This window comes from Sinocyclocheilus anshuiensis, unplaced genomic scaffold (assembly GCF_001515605.1).
Source record: "Sinocyclocheilus anshuiensis isolate Anshui unplaced genomic scaffold, SAMN03320099.WGS_v1.1 scaffold396, whole genome shotgun sequence".
In the NCBI taxonomy this organism is placed as follows: Eukaryota; Metazoa; Chordata; class Actinopteri; order Cypriniformes; family Cyprinidae; genus Sinocyclocheilus; species Sinocyclocheilus anshuiensis.
In genome coordinates, this window is record NW_015558623.1 from 574,135 (window position 1) to 587,508 (window position 13,374).

The window sequence follows — 13,374 nt, forward strand, 5'->3', positions numbered from 1 at the left end:
TTTTCACAAAAAAAAAAAAAAAAAAAAAAAGCTAAAGGCTTGAATAGCTCTGCTCCCAACCACTAGAATAAGGAAATAACTTTTAATGTACTTTCTGATCCAATGGCAAAAAGTGATGTTCTTCTTTAGTATATTTGTCTTGTTTTCAAACAAATATCCCCCAATGGACTAAACTGAATAGCTTAATTAAAAGATAAAATACGTTTTCATACCCCATTTACAGATATTTGCCTTTAACTCAATATTGTTAAATTTCTCAGAAAACAAGACTTCTTATCTTCATTAAATGCATCTTGATTTAAGAATGTTTAGATATTTGCATTGGACAACAAGACAAAAATACTGAGGAAGACCTTAATTTTTAAGCAACATTTAATGCCATGACTTTATCAATTTAAGACTTTCTGCTCTAATTTAAGACCTTTTTAATGTCCTGATTTGTGTGAATGAAGACTTTTTAAGACCTTCAGAAACTCTGAATTAGGAATTTAGAGTCCGTTATAATAACTAAATAGTTTATTTTCAAGTTACAAGTGAAGAGGAAATGCAATGATAGTGTTTAAAATCATATTTAACTGGTCTTCAAGTCTGGCCAAGCCAGTTTAGGTGCCCTTCAACCAAACAACATCAACGTTATCCGCAAACACAACTCATGCCTTTGAATTTCTACCATACTAGGATCTTCCAAACAATTAGCTCTCAACCCGATGAGAGTATCACAGGTGGCATCCTTAGATTTAACTGAATAAAAATGCAGATAATGTGCAAGATATCATCTGCTTCCATTTCATAGTCTGAGTCTCAAGCTTACACATGTATACACACTCGGGAGGTTTGGTACGCTAATATATGCTCACACTGCTGCATGTGACCACATATCTCATCACATTTGTATTGGTGCAGCATAAGAGCCAGCACAAAGATTCTCCTCCAATCACACCTCAATCCTCTCTTCTCGCCTTCTCCCTCACCAGTGGATCATATACAGCTCAATCAGCATGTGCAAGCGCATCCGCGGCATGCAGCTGGCGGCATAAGGAAACAGGGGGCCAGCTGTCTTCTCTGCCTTATGCTTCCCCTGACAGTTGCTCTGGCAGGCAGGGCCCTGCTCCTGACGAGAGGTTCTCTGCAGCATACGAGTCCTCAAAACTGTAGCCAGTCATTCAGACCCCGAGTGCAGAAGGTAATGAATAGCACTATGCTGCGATATTCATTGGTTAATGCGCCACCCACTGACTATGGCAAGTTTGACTGCGGAGGATGCTTGGGGGAGAAAGAGATGGATGGCATAAATGATCAACGTCATCATCAACTGTCACAGAAAGTCACTTTTTCCAAAGCAGACAAGAACTGGAGACACATCTTTAAAGTGTATTGATGTCGAAATACTACAGCATTAATTATTCATGACTAAACGCTATTTTATGAGCGGTTCTGGACCTATTATGGCTTGTACAAGAAAATCTTGGGTGATTTATGTACACGCTCAGTCAGTCCAGCTGTACAACAGATTTATAGACTCTTAACAGGGTTGTCATGATACCAAAAATTCAATAGTCAATATCAATAGGAGTGATATTTCATGATTCTCAATATCAGTTCAGCAAAAACTAATGATATTGCATACACTCTTATATTCATATTTAATAATGATTTATATCTACTATAACAATTTATATGTAGTATATAATTGTATACATAATTGTCAAATCCTAATACAGCTGCCAAATAAACCTGGCACTGTATGCTGCATATGTTGTTGGCTCCTTGACAAATTAAAATGTTATTGATTATTACTATTATGAAAAAATACCATTCAAAAGTTTGGGGGAAAAGTCTCTTATGCTCACCAGGGCTGAATCTATTTAATCAAAAATACAGTAAAAACCGTAATATTGTAAATTGTTATAAAAATATAAAAAACTGTTTTCTGTATTGCTATTTTAAAATAAAATATGTTTAAAATGTAATTTATTCCTATGATGGTAAAGCTGAATTTTCAGCATCATTACTCCAGTCTTCAGTGTCACATGATCCCTCAGAAATCATTCTAATATCCTGATTTGCTGCTCAAGAAACATTTAATATTATTATCAATGTAGAAAACAGTCAACCATACATTTTTCCAGCAAATGAGCTAATGCCATACTTCCAACTCTTAGACAAAGAAACATTTGAGAATAAAAGACCAACTAGCAGCACTACAAGCACATAACAATTATCTATAAAAAATAGCTCCTCAGAAAAAAATGATGAATTATACCATTTGTAACTAGCTGGGAAAATATTAGTCTAATCTGATTTCTTTGTTGCTTTGCTACTTCCTGTAGCTGCCAAATTTAGAAAGCAGTCCTCTTTTGAATGTGACACAGCCCACTCATCTGCTACATTTCGGCACAGATTATAAGAGTTAGTTCTGGTCACCCAATCTGAATTGATTTATTGATAGTTTAAAATCAGTCTTATCATGCAGCAAAATTCAGAATTTAAGAATTGTCTCACAATTCAGGAGGCAGAATTAGCAACAATACATAATTACACAATTACTTACTATTTTGAAGACTTTGGGCTAAATTAAAAGAGGTATGGGAAGAATGATTGTATTAATATTTTAATAGTTAATATAAAATGTATTTATTAAATATTATTATATGGACGGAATTATTCATAAACATGTTATCACACATATGGACATACGGGTTATTTAATTATTTAAATTTAAATTAATTACATTTATATATACACACAAGCAAGATGTGATGTTGATTTTATGCAATAAACAAGTTCAATAAGCAAGAAGTTACATTTTAGATACAATATACTCAGTATTGTGCGTTCATATATACAGTATACAGTGGGTACGGAAAGTATTCAGACCCCCTTAAATTTTTCACTCTTTGTTATATTGCAGCCATTTGCTAAAATCATTTAATAAAACTTAAAGAGTTAGGAATAAGAATGTAAAATGTTTTCTTTTTTTGCCAAACTGCAGTAATTTTCTGTAAATCTACGTCAGTTATGGTTGCTTCCGGGTGAGCGGATTCTCAGCAGTTTTTCCGCCTCCGCTCTGCTGACTCGTCAGGATTATAGCGCGTTCTCAGTTATTTGCTGGTCTGCGGCGGATTTAATGCGCGACGTAAACTGTCCGCAAAGCGCTCGCCCAAGTGGAAAAATGTGCTGTTGCTGTCAGATCTCGATTGCCGAAAATTACATTGTGTTTGATGCAAAACCAACTCGACTAAATCAAAAGAAAAAAAAAACACTAACTGTATATTTTTATTTTCTCAAGCAAAGCAAAATTTAAAAGTCCACTGAACAACTTACATTTTTGATCATAGAAAACGTATGTTGAAGATATACATTATTGTCAACATTATTGCCTAAGCGGCAAATAAATAAAAAAAGTTTATAAAAACGTGGGCTATATAAAATTTTAATAATAACAAACATCATAGTGTTCCCTTTGTTTTGCGTATGCTCGTGTCGCTTACAGTTAAAGTCCTTCTCTGCACATACACACATACATACATATACACACATACATATACACACATATACACACACACATACACACACACACATCCTTGCCGACCTTCAAAAAGGCCATGTGAAAAAGCACTTATTGTGCAATAAACGCTAACAAAGCACCTCTTCTAACAAGCAACACAGTTGGCATCATTAATAACAGTTAAATCACATGCTGCTGGATTAATTGATAGAGACCATCAAAGTGATGGCAGAGTTAATGAACATTTCACGGTGGAGGTAGAGACATGAGATTCGGCAGAGAAACTCTAGGAGAAATACAGGGGAGGAGCAGCCCAGCATGGATGAAATGCTTGATGCTTCAGGGTCTTTGTGTAACTCTGAGCAATCATGAATTATGGCTTTCTGACCTACATCCCTCGCTCGGTATAGGGATGCTGCTTGATGCTACAGGGAGGCAGGTGAGGGTGGAAGTGGGTTTGCACACAAACAGCTCTGTCTCCGGAGGGCAACTGGGCTTGCCTACACATGCTGTCAGAGAATTGAGAGATGCTGATGGGATTATATGATCCACAGATTGGACAACCAAGTGCCGAGAGACTGCCAGAAGAACTCTCCTCTGGAAAAATTAGGTGTAAATGAAATATGAACGAGCGAGAAGTAATACTGACCTCCGGAGTGAGGGGGCGGCCCACAGAGAAGCACCACTCCTTGTCCTTCCCGGACAGACACAGAACTCCGCTTGTGGGATTTGAAGTTTTCCAAATCTGAAAAAAAGATGAGAAAAACATTACACCTATGCTAAAATGGGCTGAAGATTAATCAAAATATATGCAGCACATTCAACGTGATTGTATTTTTCTTCCTAAAAAAATATTTTACGCCACAATCAGAAAACCACACACCAAGTTAAAGCCTTGAGGAGAGAGTATACAGATGTGGTTAATAGCCTTAAGCTGGACTGGGGGCTAAATCACCACCCACTGTGTCTGTTTATTGAGAGAGCTCGAGCCTCTTGCTGACTCAGAAAAAAAGTTTGAGGATGAAAGTTAAATTCAAAAACAAGGGGCCAAAGAGACTGAGGGACTGGAAGAATGTCTAGCACATATTACTGACATTCATGACATCCTGCTGTGTTTTGAATATTATAGAGCAACTGGATTTTTATACTCCACCACAATGCTCTGCTATGTGTTGCTAAGGTGTTCAACTTGGATTTTAGTGCATTGCTATTCAGTTGCTAGGGTTTTCTAGGGGGTTTCAAAAGCACATTTAGGCAAGTCATTTCACTCTGTGGCCATTTTGGTAACGTCCACCAGACATCTACTTCAGTATCAACTCAAAAAGCATACCTACACATACAATTCACTGCTGTTTCCAGCTGAAATGAACACTAGCAACTTTTATTCTTTTTTTTTACACAAATTATGATTACAGTGGCAGATTACCAATTAATAAAGATTTAGTTTCAAGCATTTTATCTCCTCAAGACAACTTGTACCATAGTCCATGATTTGTAAATTAATACATTTTGATGTTTGCACCACATAACCATGCCTCAAATGTATAGCTTTTCTGTAGTAAATTTGCTCAGTAGCCCACCTGGTACACCATTTCACTTTTGACGTGAAGAAAAATGAGTCACAATAAAAAAGATTAAAGACTTGCAGAAGCATGCTAAAATGGCATGGTTGCTTCAGCAAATGTGTTTTTATCCCAAGTTTGCTTTTGTTAACACTATCATTAAGTTTAGGGTTTGGTTCAGAGTAGGTGGTACATTGTTTTCAAATACAGAGTAGAGCATTAACCTTTTAGTGCCACTCACTGGACATTTCATTTCCAAATTTCCACAATTTGTACAACAGCCAATAAAACTGAATTTGCTTTTAGTGCCACTCACTGGACATTTCGCTTGCTGAGAGTGTCGTGAAGGGAGCAAGAATATCGCAACATAATATTTCTTTGCAGAAATGTCACCACAGACACATTTTTCCAACCTTCCAACCCACTGAACCTGGGCTATTCAATAGACGCATTAAGCTGGCAAGTACATTTCTTAAACATAAAAAAATATTAAATGGTCGTAAGTCAGATCGCTCTTCTTAAAGGGATAGTTCACTCAAAAATCAAAATGCTGCCATCATTTACTCATGTTATTCTGTAGGACTTTCTCTTTATTTAATTTAATTTAATATTTATGTATTAATTTTTTGGTGTGTGCGTTTCAGTGTTTGTTCATCAATATAATGAAATTCAATAGGTCCACAGATATTTTGGACCTCACTGATTTTCAGTGCATGGACAAACACCGATCTCCAAAATATATTTTTTTGCGTTGTTGCATGATTTGATGTATCAATTATGTCTGTTGCACAAATAGTGTGGTCAAAGCTTAACACTCAGGCTTATTTTTAATTTTTTTCCTTACTAAAGATTGCATTGTGTTTAAAAGCTCACTGACAGACCTCAATCACAAAACATCAAATCTACAATCACCGGCAATGTAATTTTACAATGCTTAACAGATTTGGAGTAAAGATGAGGACACAATGAGTCCCTCCAAACAGAAGAGTGCTCTTGCCCAATCGTGGTGGTGTTTTGCTAAGCATGAGCCACACATGAGTGCTTTTAATGGCTCCTGCAGTTATCAGACCCCCTCTGAGTTGTATTCGTCACAAATCGTGCCGGCAACCATTACAAAGCCGTTCCAAAAAACACATCAGAAACTGAATTTCCTTTTCTTTGAAACTAATTTAGATTTGACAATTGACGGAAAACAATAACAAGCCACAGCATCTTCCTGCTTGTCCCTTGCTCAATTGTTGCATAAAATCATTGGGAAAGGTAATTCGTACAGGCAGACTGAATGCATGGATGGGCTCCTTGTAAAGTCTCAGGTGGGAACGGTTGAAATGTGCTTTGTTACAGAATCCTTTGTTTTTCAGAGACAAAAATGAACAATTAGATGATATGCCTATGCAATAGGGTAGACACTGGGGCTAGTTGTCATACTGGGAAGTTAATGCTTGTTTTCTCTAGTGCTTTTGTATGTTGGTTTCAAACCAAAATTCAAAATCATCTAAAATTAGAATAATTTTGTAAATTCTGTCCAACAAAACTAAAATTCCAAGATCAATAAATGAATAAATAAAAGAGTCAACAACATAATGAAGACATATTGTCGGGTTGAGGAAAGTTGTCACATTTATATGGTCATCATATGTGTGAAAATTAAATATATTTTTATACTTAATAGCATTAATTTTGACTTAATTTTTTTTTATTAATTTGAGCTGAAAAGCCTACAATAGTTTATTCAGTGTCAGGTCCTCAGCATGACAGCTTTCCACATGTAATGTGACAACATGCCCGATTATTATAATAAAAAAAAAATTTTATTATATAAAAAAATAGCATGTCTTTGGTGAACTGTATCTTTTTAAGGAATGTGTCTATCCAGAAACTGGCTTTTAGTAATAAACCTACAGTACCGTGAGAAATATTCACTGGATTAAAAAGTGTGAAAACATCCCCACTGAAAAAAAAAAAGGAAATTTAGAGACTTCATGAATTAATTTGTTTAATTCCCATACCTAAAACCCACCACTAAATTCCCCTCTCAACATGACTGGAATAATCTTGAAATTATTTGACATTAAATCACTGCAGAGAGTTTTTTTTTAATGACATTCCTGTTGTACTTCAAGGATCAAAAATATAGATGCTGATGCAAAATCTTCTGCAAGACCAGCACGCTTTTGAATTGGAAAGCGTGAAGTCAGCTTTGTGAGCCCCCGCTGTCATCTTCCTCAAAGGGATTCTGCAGTCGCTCAGCTGAAAAGTACATCAAAGTTCAGAGACCCCTTTACTTGAGTGACTCACATTGAAGAACACCTCAAAACTGGCTTCATCTAACACAATCATTACCAGGAGCTCTTATATAGGTCAGATATTCTAAACAAAGCTGCATTCAACGGTACTAACTCTCACGCCACATGCTAACGGTGACATTTAATGGCACATTGCATAAATCAGAAGAATTAACCCACATTAACCTCGTCTCCAATGATCCTGGTTCTATGGTGTCACCTGGAGCACTGATGCAGAGATGAAGTGGCTCTTTATAGGCTAAATCAATGCTAAATCTTCCTCACTTCCTCCAGACCAAACAGACCAGCGATTGGTTCTGCTTCAGGGCTAGATTTAAATGCAAAATTGTGGTGCTAAATGGTTTATGAAGATGACTAAAAGGTCAGCTAGGATGTGTCATGTTGGCTAGAGGACAAGTCTATTAGGGGACTTTAGCTAATTTTTCTTAAAACATAAATTTCGTTTTAACCCTGGGAGTCAACGGCAATTTGAAATACTGGTCTTCTATTAGGGAAAGCAATTTCTGTGCGTTTTTCACAGATTAATATGTGACTTTGCGGTAAAGGCTCATACACCTCTGCAATGAGCAGTTTGTAATGAAGGAGTAATTTATGTAACTGCTTTTTCGCTGGGACAGAGAATCAGCATCAGTGAGCTGTTGAAACCGCAGGTTATTTTATTTTTCAATGGATGATGATAAATGGGTTCGGAATTGCACTAAATTATGTTGAAATTCACACTGATTTTAGTAATTGGTCCAACTTATTGCGTTTTTAAAATCACCGCTTTGCACGAAAAAAAAATGTGGTTAAATTAAAATTTAAATAAAAAATCAAAACAAAAATCTGTATCAGGACAGCTGGGCCTTATTCCCTAAAGCCCACCAAATGCTCAGCTTCCAAAGGCCTCCGAAATGAATTCAAATCACAGATGTGTCATGAATTGCATGAAGCTTATTGACAGACTGTTAATACTTGTAATACTTGCAGGCTAATTACCCATATGAATGTCAGGGCATAGCTGGGAATGAGGCATGCAAATTATTCACCATTTGTTCATATTAATGTGACACAATGTTATAGTCTTTGTTTTGGAAGGAAATTACAAAAATTCTGATTCAGTATCTGTTCGTGTAAAACAGGCTTTACAATGCATTCAGTCAAATGGGAGTCTTTTTTCATTACTACACTGGCAGATGGACAGACAAAAGGAAAACAAAAAGATGTAATAAAAACAGAAAAAAATTGCACCACCCTTTTATAAGCTACTACATTACAGCATGTTAGAATATTCACAATTAATGCATACCAATATAATAATTTGTAATTCCAAAAAGCAAACTGCAGGAATTCAAAAATTGTAATGAAGAAAAAAAAAAAATTACACACTACCCAAACTTCAAGAAAAATTCTGGCTGTAGTACCTGGATTGTGGCCAGTAAGCAGCAAACCAAAAAGCGAGCACTTGAGCACTCATGATTGTAACCCTATTGGATTGTATCTCTACATGATGGGAAGGCAACAAAGGGCTGGACTGCCACTTTCATGTCAATGAAACACAGGATGTTAGATAAAAGACTAACAGAAGCCATAAAAATGAGAGCCTACAAGAACAAAGTGGACAAACGCATTCAACATCTAAGGTACTGAATTAATTTGAGGCAGAAAAAAAAGAAAATAATGTCTTTTTGGGTATATTTTGGATAGAGATAAAAGCCAGAGTGATTTGGAGAGGGGACATATGGTCGTCCACAGCGAGAGTGGGGCGCACCAGTTTTGATCGCAGGCAGTTTATCGGGCTACTGACAAACCCAATTTTGATGTCACTATAGTTTTTTTTTGTCTGCCTTCTTTGGGGAAGGTTACAAGTGGTGCTCCCCGCTCCATAAACACACACCGAAAAGAGCAAAGAGACTATTGTTGTTTAAAGTGCTCAGCGGGCTGTTTCCTTCAGGATAGCACACAGCTGAGGTTTTTCAAAAAGAAAGTGAAACAGACAGAAAGGAAGGGGAAGAAAAGTGGCATAAAAGCATCCCGCACCAGCCGCTCACATGAAGGGACAACTTTAAAAAGAATACAAGTGCACACATCCTCATAAACAGTTGGGGCTGGGGGGGATCCAGATGGTATTCATTTAAACAGTTCAGGCTGAGGAAACGCAGTGTTATAAAATAAAAATGTGGTAAATAGGCATTTAACACATACAGGCATACTCTAAATCAATGCTTCTCAACCGGTTTGACTTCAGGACACAAATTTGACATTAAACATCATATAGCGCCCAAATCGTTTTCAACTGTTTGTAGTGCCCAACTGATCATGTACTTAAAAGATCAGATGTGGACATTTATGAATATCACAGTTAACTAACGACATGCAAAATGATAAACATGACTAAATTAATAATTTTGTAAATGCATATGCAGAAGAAATGCAAATAACAGCAGAATACAGACCTGCCATGACCAACCAGTTCAGATGCACTTCAATAACTGGTAACAAAGGATTTAAAGTAAATTGTTTTCATAAAAAAAACAATTAATAAGTCATTTAAAAATAATAACAATAATAATAATAATAATAATAATTCCTGTAAAGGATGCTGTTAGAAGGTTTTCTTAGATGTATTACTTCTGGTGATAGTTTTTAGCAAATTGTGCCTAAAGCATAGCTAGGTTAGAAACACAAATAAAAATAAAAAATAAAATATAATTTAAAATATTAAAATAATTAACAATAAATAAATTGTGCTCAAAGTACAGCTTAGAAAAATTAAGCAAAAATAAAATTAAATATCATTTAAAAATTAAAAATAAATAACAAAATAATAATCAACAATAAATTAATTGTGTCCAAAGTACATCTTAAAAAATGTAAATAAAACAAACAAATAAATAAAACTATTAAAACTTTAGAATGTCCTTGATAAACCCCAGAAACACATTTTTTTCCCAAATCATGAGCAATTCGATCCCCAGATTCACAGTGCAAAACTGTTGCAATATTCCATGGGGAATGTCTCAATTTCATTCCTAAAATCTTTAATGGGAGTTTATTTAATCTCAAATCACTAACAGTAGCTTATGTGTTTTTACCTGAATGACAGGCATGCATTTGCACTGAGAAGGAAGACCTGATGCTGCCGTGATGCAATGTCCCATGAGCACTTTCTAATTCTGCAATTCATAACAGTGCGAAATGAAGAAAAACGACACCACTGAAGAACTTCCAGCTATGCAAAACCGATCTGATGGGATGTATGTAATCTAAATGAACCTGATTATCAAGTGCCACCACTGAGGGCGATTTGTAAATGCCAGCCCTTATCATAGTCTTAGTGAGCCGTCGTGTCTTTATAAAGACTGGTGATACACGCGACCCTCCCTCCACAGGAAGGAGATATAATACTCAAACCAGACTGGCAGAGGAACTCCAGCTGTTTTTCACTGTCAATTGGGACAGAATAAAAAGAAATCCCTTAAATGCTTGATTAACAGCTCTTCCTCTCTTCCTCTGTATTAGCTGTCACATTTTTCTCCCGTGAATATTTCTCAGCGTAGGTTTAATTTTGAAAGTCAATTTCTGTCCAGACACATACCTCCAAATCGGAGCTACAAAAAAGCTACTGAACCATTACTGGTCAGGAAAAAAGATATACTTCATTTAACATGTGTCAAACCAACAGTGGGGTATGTTGACACACTAAATAGGATAAGTTGTCATAATGGGAACCAGCTATTTATTCCATTTATTCTAAAGAAAAACAGTGATTTTACTTTAGTATCTACACTATATGTTATCTGAATTAAAAGTAATCATATACAATATACTGTATCAGCACACTTGGGAAAAAAAAAAGGCGTAGAAACAATTTGCATTCAGAAATTGGTAGTAAATCTCACAATTCATTATTAAAAAAACCAAAAAAAAAAACAAGTAACACTGAATTAAACATGAAAGCTTGGAGTAAAAAGACTGAAATAGTATTTTCTTCTAAAACATACTCCAGTAATCTGATTTATTTACAACTTTTTAGTGCAATGTACAAGAAAATGATTTTTCAATGTATTATCGACTATTTAATGAATTCACAATAATTATGAAATGCGAAACGATGAATAAAAACAGCAAAAAGGCAGCTCACAAAAATAGCAAACCTGTTTCAGCCAAATGGGTAACTAATTATTGAATTGTATAACATTGCAACATTTAAAAATGTCAATTTGCCTCAATATAAATATTTTGAACAGTTTAGACTTCATTATACACAGTAGTTCATCATTGCTTCAATGTATGACAATGTTTTAGTGAAGTTCACTTTTCTTCAAAAGAAAATTACATTGGATTTCTAGTACAATGAATAACATTCACAAAAACAATCCTAATTAAGTCGATTTTGGTCAAAACTAGACAGTCAAAACTACTGCTAAAGAAAACAAGCATTTATGCAATCAGACTTCAAACCTCACTGTTATAGAGATACAGCCCTTCTGACAGCTAGACCTGGTGTCTTGACTATATATAGTTCGTAATGTCTTCAGTATTCACTGACCCATCAAATAACATCAGCTGAACCGCAAAATATTCTTTCAACCCGTCACCACAATGCTCAACATGTTGTTAACGCTGCAGATACACAGTTGAATTTTTCTTACAAAGTCAAAAAGAACTTTAATTGTTATTGCACATTAAGAGAGATGTCTTTTTCAAGACCCAAATATGAAAATGAGAAGATGGTATATATGTGAAATATGATAAAGACGCAGCACACAGCCTTCTCGATCAGTGGCATTTTAATTAAAAACATTCTGCAATTCCCCAGAATGCAATTACTGCTTTAGGGATTGGTGCATCGACACTGACGATTTTTCTCATTTCCTATGCATCTACTGACAACCCTTTCAATATCTGCCTCTATTCATCCAGTCCTATTCAGAGAGAATAAAAAAAACAAACATTTTATCACATCCAATGAAAGTCTCTTTTATAACCTGTATTTTTCATACAGGTTTTTGGCACCATACAAGCTTACACCAAAGTAACCATAAATGTATTTTCACACATTAAGTGATTTTCAACAGTCATTTATTTGAAAAGAAAAGGCAGAGGTGTTTAGAGACAAATACATTCTAAGAGACGCAAGCTACTTCACGAGCCACCTATTATTTCTAAAGCTAGTCCTGACAGAAGGCTGCTAAAAGTCTGCATAGAATAAAAACCACACTTGTGCAAATTGTATAAAATTATAAAAAGATAAATAAATCCAATGAAATGGCTTTATTATTGTTGTTTTCTTTCCCGTGTTAATGCATTTCTTATTTAAATAGGAATTAAAAACAGCCAAAGGGACGCAATAGTCTGATTTCATAAGTAAAACTAATTTTGTCCATATATAAATGTTTTTTATTTTATTTTAATGATAACATCAATGTATTAACATAACCAGTAAGAAGACTAAACTTCATATTAAAGAATAATCTAACTTATGTAGAAACCAGAAGTGCGATTTCAAAGTATTTAAAAACATGTTTAATTGTCAACTTTGTGGTCATAAACTAAATTAACCATAATCCCCCAACAATCAGAGAAATGTTGCGATTTCAAGTTTTCCTTTCTCTTTGGAGTGCTACAAGCTATTCGTGAATAGATAAGATCCCTAAAGTTGCAAAGACTAAAGTCTCAAACCCAAAGAGATATTCTTTATAAAAGTTAAGACTCATCCACGCCCTCCTAAAACGCCTCGTTTAAACACGCCCCCACATGTCTACGTCACTGTGTGGGAAGATTTGCATAACGTCACCCAAATGTTCATGCAAAAAAAGAAGGCGTAACTTTATGGTTGCTGCCACCGCCATGTTGTGGAGACACTGTGTGTTTCGTTGCGAAAGCAAAAAAACTTTCTTTGGCCTTCCAAAAGAGGACACGACTAGAAATCAGTGGTTAAGTTGTATTTACAACACTGTTCCAGAACAGTTCAACCCAAATATTCAGATGTGTGCAGCGCATTTTACGGAGGACG

General features: G+C 35.4%; 1 protein-coding gene across 1 annotated transcript in view; it reads right to left on the reverse strand.

Moving 5' to 3' along the window:
• LOC107680721 (contactin-4-like) overlaps positions 1 to 13,374 on the reverse strand; it is a 151,655-nt gene that overhangs the window by 72,743 nt on the left and 65,538 nt on the right. The window contains exon 8 of the mRNA XM_016476755.1: positions 4,158 to 4,253. Within this exon, the coding sequence (XP_016332241.1) occupies positions 4,158 to 4,253 (96 nt within the window). The remainder of the gene's footprint in view (positions 1 to 4,157; positions 4,254 to 13,374) is intronic.